The 7,361-nt window shown below is 59.0% G+C and overlaps 1 protein-coding gene across 1 annotated transcript; it reads left to right on the forward strand.

Moving 5' to 3' along the window:
• The first annotated feature begins 107 nt into the window (after positions 1-107).
• IRF1 (interferon regulatory factor 1) lies at positions 108-7,001 on the forward strand. Its single transcript, XM_012657641.1, has 10 exons — positions 108-211; positions 1,186-1,277; positions 2,405-2,504; positions 3,317-3,493; positions 3,601-3,650; positions 3,759-3,885; positions 4,068-4,190; positions 4,676-4,725; positions 5,547-5,682; positions 5,996-7,001. Exons 2-10 carry the CDS (start codon positions 1,191-1,193, stop codon positions 6,118-6,120), a joined length of 975 nt encoding a protein of 324 aa, XP_012513095.1. The 5' UTR covers positions 108-211; positions 1,186-1,190; the 3' UTR covers positions 6,121-7,001.
• The last annotated feature ends 360 nt before the right edge of the window (positions 7,002-7,361 follow it).

Here is a 7,361-nt window from a genome sequence, read left to right on the forward strand (position 1 = left end):
CCCGGGCCGGCCGGGGGAATCCCGCTAAGTGTTTAGACTTCTCCCCGCGCCGCGGCCCGGCAGAGCGCGCCAGCCCTCGGAGCAGGCGGACGTGCGCCGCGGCCGCGCGGAGCCCAGAGCCGAGCCCGCCAGCGCCGGCCCGAGACCCGGGCGCCCCCGCGCTCTCCGCTCCCGCCGGGATCGCGCGCCGCACGGCGGCCGCGCCGCAGAGGTGAGCGCGCCCTGGCACCGGGCGCCCGCGGCGTCGAACAAAGGCGCGCGGGGCACCAGGAAGTGGGCGCCGAGAGCCCCGGCCGGGCGGTCGCGGGCTCGGGAGGGCGCGGAGGAGCGGCGCGGGGAGGGCGGGCCGCGGCGTGGACCGCCCACGGCCAGGGGTGCCGGCGCCGGCCGCTGTCGCAGATCCGTGTGCGCGACACCACCGGGGGCCTGCGATGGCCTGGTCCGTTTGTCGCGCGCACCCTCGCGCCGCGCCGCGGACTCGCGCGTCCGCCCACGCGTGGGCGCCCAGTGCCCCCGGCTTTCGCGGTCGCAGCTCCGCGCCAGGCCCCGGTTTGGGGCTCCCTGTGTTGGTGGCAAGGGCTGGCTCACGGCCGGGTTGGTTGGGGGGTTCCGGCCTTCGGGGGGTTTGCGGGGGGGGGGGCCCCGGTTTTTCCTTGGCTGCTTTTTCCGGGGGGGGGAAACCAGGCCGGATGGGCCAGCGTCGCGGGCACTGCGGCCGTCAGGGAGGCGGAGGATGGATTGGGGGGGGGCGCGGGAGGGGGTGTCCGTTGGGGAAGGTGCACAGCTGGCGGCGACAACTCAAGTCAGGGAAATTTCTCATTGGCGTCAAGCAAAAGAAGCTCTTCCTTTCCCAAATGATTTGAATTTTGAGAGAAAAGTTCTGGTATTGAGATACCTGTGTATGTTGTCTCTTTTCCTGCACATAAATCCTGCAGCCATCACTTGCATGCCTCGGGCTGGCTGGGAGGGGATGAGGGAAGGGGCAGGAGCGCTTTTTGCCCAAGAGGAGCAAAAGACTCTCGGAGAGCAGTTCTAGTCAACTGCAGGCCCCTCCCCCACGATTGAGTCCCTAGTACCTGGCTGAGGGCAGAGGAGGGTAATTAAGTGGCCTCGGGGTGGGGCAGGGCAGTGCCCAAGGACTGTTCAACAGATTCCAAACTGGAGCTTTCTGTCTTCTCTTTACAGCCAACATGCCCATCACTCGGATGCGCATGAGACCCTGGCTAGAGATGCAGATTAATTCCAACCAAATCCCAGGGTTGATCTGGATTAATAAAGTGAGTGTAACTCTTTGAGTTTTTCCCATTTACTTCTGGGGAACCAAAGCTTCAGATGCAGCTCAAAAACAGAAGTGACAGGGGGCAGGCGGTTGTGTGTCCTAGGGAGACCCCTGCCAACACACACAGCATCCTGCAGGGCTCCCTTGTGACACACAGGAGACAGGGAAGCAGGCCCTGCTGGGCAGGAAGGTGGCTGGCTTAGCAGAGGATGGAAGAATTAGTCTTGTGCCGGTTGCTCTGGCCCAAGAAGCATAGCCTGTGGAGTTAGTACAATGACAGTCTTCATAATAATAGCTAACGCTCACTGAATACTCACTAGGTACCTGGTCCCATGCTGGCATGTTCCTTATGTTGTTTTATTTAATCCTCACAACAGTCTTGTAAGATCGGTTCTATTAAGGTCATTTTCAGATAAGGAAACTGAGGCAGTGAGAGGTAGGTAATAAGATCACATGGAAAGTGATAAAGCCAAGATTTGAACGGGCTCAGGAGCCCATACTGTAAACTACCAGTTAATAACAGTAAGACCTTACTCTTTATATTTATGACTGTGTCAGCACACATGCTTTGATTTTTATCCCCAAAGAAGATTCTTTTAGGTACGGTTTTTCATTTCAGAGAAGAGAAAACTGTGAGGGGCAAAGAGGTACAGTGACAGTGCCAGGGTCACACAGGTGGTCAGCATCCAAGTCTGGCCCAGGGCTACCTCCGTGGTGTGAGCAGGACGCCCTGTGTAGGAGCCAGTGGTCCCAGACCAATCCCTGCTAAAGGAAGAAGTTCTTTCTTCCATGTTGGTGCTTGCAAGCTAGGGAGAAGCATCCTGGAGCTTCAGAACCAGGGCTGCTGGAGAGGACACTCTGTGTGAGTCCCAGCACATTTGGAATAGGCAGAGGGAGGTCTTTTCTGAGCCGATGGTGCCACAGCTCATTAGCACCTGAAACTCCTGCTGAGAGATACAGAATGGCCTGTTTAAGCCAGTCTTAGGATGGGTCAGTTCAAGCCAGATGTCAGGGTGAAAAGGGGAAGTCAGCCTCTTCCCAGACTCAGGGGGCTGGGCAGACTCAGCCCCAAAACCTGTGGTCTCTGAGCTGACATGCCTTGTGTGTATGTGTGTCGTTGTTCAGGAAGAGATGATCTTCCAGATCCCTTGGAAGCATGCTGCCAAGCATGGCTGGGACATCAACAAGGATGCCTGTCTGTTCCGGAGCTGGGCCATTCACACAGGTGTGTGCCTGGGACTCTGGCCCAGGAGGGCTGGGGAAGAGACAAGGGGAGGCACTAATGTTAACACTGGCTCTTCACTGGGGTCCCTGAGCTCCCTGAGACAGTGTGCAGAATTATTGGGAAGGGGGTCGGGGGCAGACCTCTGTTTCTAGAGGAGAGGGTCCATTTTTTCTGCAAATTCTCGAAGGAATTTGTAAAGCCAAAATCTTATAAAGTGTGGCTTCGGGGAGCTTTTTTGGCTAAAGTTCTCCCTGGCAAGAGCAGCTGTAAGCCAGGGCACTGAAAGAGACCCAGGTCTTCCTTTTCCTTGGTGTTGACTAAGGTCCTTGTCTCAAGGCCCATCTGGTTGGTGGCCTCCTTTTATCCTTGAGGGATGGGTCCCTTGGCCCATCTCAGAACAGTCAGCCCACCTATTAGTAGTAACTGTTCTTTGCTGCCCACTCTGTGCCCACTCCTGTGTTTGGAAATACCAGATAAGCTCCAGTCCCTACTCTGGCCGCTGATGTTCCAAGCAGGAAGACTAGGCATGGTCTGGGACGCAGAGAACACACTTCTGCAGATATGGGCCCTTCAGTGCTGGCTGGGCCCTTAACTGGCACCTGCTGGATGTGTTGGAGCCGAGCCTGGCATTGGAGAAGCCCAGGGCGTAAGGCCTGCAGAGCATCCCTCAGGAACACCTGCTGGTTTGACCAGTGTGGGTCTCTGGCAGCGTGAGAGCTCAGGGCTACTCTTGCCTTGCTCCTCCTAGGCCAGGGCAGCTGAGGATCCCTGCCCATGGCCCTGATGATCCTCTTTGCTCTCCTGCCCTCTAGGCCGATACAAAGCAGGGGAAAAGGAGCCGGATCCCAAGACGTGGAAGGCCAACTTTCGCTGTGCCATGAACTCCCTGCCGGACATTGAGGAGGTGAAGGACCAGAGCAAGAACAAGGGCAGCTCTGCTGTGCGGGTGTACCGGATGCTCCCGCCTCTCACCAAGAACCAGAGAAAAGGTATCCAAGGGCTCTGGGTCCTCGGAAAGTCCTCGGAGGGAGGGTGGAAGAAGGTCACCTGGGGCTGGTGTGCCTGTACCAAGGCTGACGGCCTGTCTGCCCCACAGAGCGAAAGTCCAAGTCCAGCCGAGATGCTAAGAGCAAGGCCAAGAGGAAGGTGAGTGTGGTCCTAAGCAGCCTGGCCTTTTGTCACCTGTGGGTCAGGGTGAGCAGTGGCAGAGGTGCCGCGACGGGCCTGGGCCTAAGCTTCTCTCTCCCTCCACAGTCATATGGGGATTCCAGCCCGGATACCTTCTCCGACGGACTCAGCAGCTCCACTCTGCCTGATGACCACAGCAGCTACACAGCTCAGGGCTATGTGGGGCAGGACTTGGAGGTGGACCTGGCTCCAGGTGAGACGGGCTGGGTCTGGCAGGGGACCCGCAGGTCAGTCGGATGGCTCTTTCTCTTGGATCTAGAAAGCGTGGTGCTGGCGGATGGTGGCCTGTTAGAGGAGGCTGCGGGTGGGCGTGCTGGGTGTCTTGCAAAGTAAGAAAGCACACAGTTTTGACCCATGGCGTTTGCTGTTCCCCAGCGCTGTCACCGTGTGTCGTCAGTAGCACTCTCCCCGACTGGCAGATCCCACTGGAAGTTGTGCCGGATAGCACCAGCGAGCTGTACAGCTTCCAGGTGTCACCCATGCCCTCTGCCTCGGAAGGTGGGTGCTGCTGGGCCTGGCCTGCCTGCTTGACTGTTTGGGTCCTGGGAAGGGCGTCCTGAGGGAGAAGACGCTCAGAACTCCCGCTGGCATCGAGCTTGCCCACCCCCGCCCCACGGGGCTGAGGCCGCTGCCTGGACGCCAGGGAGGCCGCTCAGGCTGGGCCACAGGGCTGTGGTGGGCTAGTAAGGAGGGGCAGGGGTCCAGGCGCTGCACTTTGCTCTCAGGTCGCTGGTTCTCCTGCTTCTCTGCAGCCAGCGTCTGAGGGGGAGGAAGGAAGTGAGGGGTGGGAAGAGGCTTGGCTTCAGAGTTGCAGAGGCTGAGTCACCAGGCCAGTGTCCTATTGTGGAATCTCCATGGCGGGCAGGTCCGCAGGGAGGGTGTGTGAGAGCGGGAGAGAGAAGGGGCAGAGGAGCCAGTGGGCTGGAACTGCAGGGTGAGTGCAGCTGGCTGCCGGCCAACGTCTCCGCTTCTCCCATCCACAGCTGCCACAGATGAGGATGAGGAAGGGAAGTTAACTGAGGACATCATGAAGGTAAAGGCCCTCCCTGCCTGGGCACTCTCTTGAGGTAGAGTTTCTTAGTGAGCAAAGAGAGAACCAACCAGTGAGCTTCCAAACCGGAGGGTCGGCAGCTACTGTTGTCACCCGGCTGCTTGTGTTGTCCCACAAGTGCCACATCCACGTGGTTGGCTGCTGGGACAGACACATGGGCAGTGAGGGCAGGTTGGAGGCCTGGTCTCCAGGAGGCTGTCCTCGAGCCAGCCCCCACCCTCGCCGGCCCCGGCCCGTGTCCTTTGCCCCAACATGCCCCAGCCCTGCTAGTGCGGGAAATGCACGCCAGGTTTCAGTAATCAGCCCTTGGATCTGACGGCTTGTAAAGAACAGAAAGCTGGCAAAGTGTCCTTCAGGTTTCGTTTGGTTTTCAAACTGAATATAAAAAAGCTTTTGCTGTAGTCGTGCCCTGGCTCTGCTCCATCGCCCAGAAAGCTGAGAGATGGGCTTAGTTCCTTATCTCTGGCTTTTCAGTCATCTTTTCGTGACTTGTTATGCCAACCTTTGCTTTAAGCCACACTTCCAGCTGGTGTGTCCTTACATGACTGAGAGGGAAGTCCTGGAGATGTGCGAGCCAGAGGGTGGACGGGAGGAGCGGGGAACGGATGGAGGACCAGGCCAGCGCGCACTTCTGCCCCTGCCTCTCAGGCCCCCGTCCGACTGCGGGGCACCTCTGCCTCCACCTGAGGGCGCGAACACGGCCAAGGCGCGACCCCCGCTGGAAGAGCTGGCTCGCTGGGGCAGGGCCACAGCTGAGTCTGCGCCAGAAGGGAGCTGACGGCTTTCTGCTCCTCTGTCCCCAGCTTTTGGAGCAGTCGGAGTGGCAGCCAACCAGCGTGGATGGGAAGGGGTACCTGCTCAACGAACCTGGGGCCCAGCCCACTTCCCTATATGGAGACTTCAGCTGCAAAGAGGAGCCAGAAGTTGACAGTCCTGGGGGTAAGAAGCCCCTGGACCCTTGGGGCTTCTTAGAGAAGGAAGAACCATGTGGGGGTGGGGAGGGCTTGGGAGCAGGGCCAGGGAGCCATGAGGTACAGCATCCTTCCTGAACTCACGTGGGGTGCAGACAGCTAGTGACTTGGCCACTGCTCCCACGCCCGGAGGTTTGCCCGAGGATGAGCGGGTGCTTGCTGCCGTGGTGTGGGGAGCAGAGGCTGCGTCCGTGGCCTTTAGGGGAAGGGCTGTGTGGGGTGGGGGGCGCACCTCATGCCTCCATCCCCTATCCTCACACAACCTTGTTCACATCTTCTAGGGGACATCGGGCTGAGCCTACACCGCGTCTTCACGGATCTGAAGAACATGGACTCCAACTGGCTGGACAGCGTGCTGCCCCCAGTCAGGATGTCCTCCATCCAGGCCATTCCCTGTGTGCCGTAGCTGCGCCCCGGCCCCTCCTACTCCCCCAGGCAAGCAGGGGGGCGCCACGGTGGCTGCGGTGCAGAGAAGCTGGACTCCTGTGGGCGCCTTGACTTAGCCCGGTGTGACCTCACTGTCAAGTAGGGTGGGCCTCCCTTTGGGTCGGCGGCCTCTCGGGGCCTCTGGCAGGCCAGGTCTGGGCTCGTCTCGTGGGTAAAGCTGGCCCTGTGTCCTGGGAAGATGGGGCTCTGAGACTGGTGTGTCAGGTGGGGGACTCGGACAGGAGTCAGCCTCTAGCTTTCCCTGCGAGCCCAGCTGCCTGGAGAGGGTGTCACTGTCGCTGGCTGGCTGGAGGGGAGCCGACCAGCGACCTCAGAAGAGCGTGGCACCAATCCCAGGGCTGGCCCTGCACTAAGAGTTGCACTAAGTGAATCCCGTTCCCAAAGAACCACTTCCCCTTCCCAGCTGAGCCCTGGGACTGCTCTAGAGCCAGTGAGATGTGAAGGAAGATGGAGTCCTGCAGGGCCGCTGCCTCGGCCTCAGAGGAGCTCCGCCCTGCCCTGCTCTGCCGAGGGGCATGGGAAAAACACGGCACTTTTTCTCGTGGACTTCGCCACATTTCTGATCAGAGGTGTACACTAACATTCCCCCCGAGCTCTTGGGCTTTGCGTTTATTTATACAGTGCCTTGCCCGGCGCCCACCACCCCTCATGCCCCGGCAGCCCTCAGCAGGCCCAGGGAGGGCTGGGTGAGCGCCTTGGTGTGACTTTAAAAATTGGAAACGCCATCTAACCACTAAGTCATGCGTGACCACATATGGACATGTGTGTAAATATGTACATTTGTCTTTTTATAAAAAGTTAATTGTTTACAAGTGGTGTGGCCTTTTATTTAGAGAGAAACTGTAGACGTACTTTTTACGGGAACATTCTGGTGGACTCACTATCAGCGTCCTGCCTGAGGCTGGCTGTGGGGTGAGCAGGGACACACATCTGTAAAATCCTTTCATCTGTGTTCATGGAAGGATGGCGGGGCGGGCACAGTCACGTCCCAGGGACACACTTGTGTAAACATGGCCATTTGCCCCTGACTTTGCAGCCATGGCTGTGAGTTGATTCTGGGGTCTGGGGAGTGTGCCGTAGACTGTGTCCTGGGGAACCTGCAGGTGCTACTCCAACGACACAGTCAGACACTCAGGACAGACACCAGCCAAGAAAGGCCCCGACAGCTGCTGTGCCGGGCGTTGCCTGCCACCCAGTCTA

Source organism: Propithecus coquereli, unplaced genomic scaffold (assembly GCF_000956105.1).
Source record: "Propithecus coquereli isolate 6110/MARCELLA unplaced genomic scaffold, Pcoq_1.0 Scaffold553, whole genome shotgun sequence".
NCBI lineage: Eukaryota > Metazoa > Chordata > Mammalia > Primates > Indriidae > Propithecus > Propithecus coquereli.

Excerpts from the sequence above, each read along its gene's own strand:
- IRF1 (XM_012657641.1), top strand. The coding sequence starts at position 1,191 with ATGCCCATCACTCGGATGCGCATGAGACCCTGGCTAGAGATGCAGATT. Across the intron at positions 2,505-3,316 it reads GAGCTGGGCCATTCACACAG|GCCGATACAAAGCAGGGGAA; the intron begins GTGTGTGCCTGG and ends CCTGCCCTCTAG. Across the intron at positions 4,191-4,675 it reads CATGCCCTCTGCCTCGGAAG|CTGCCACAGATGAGGATGAG; the intron begins GTGGGTGCTGCT and ends TCCCATCCACAG.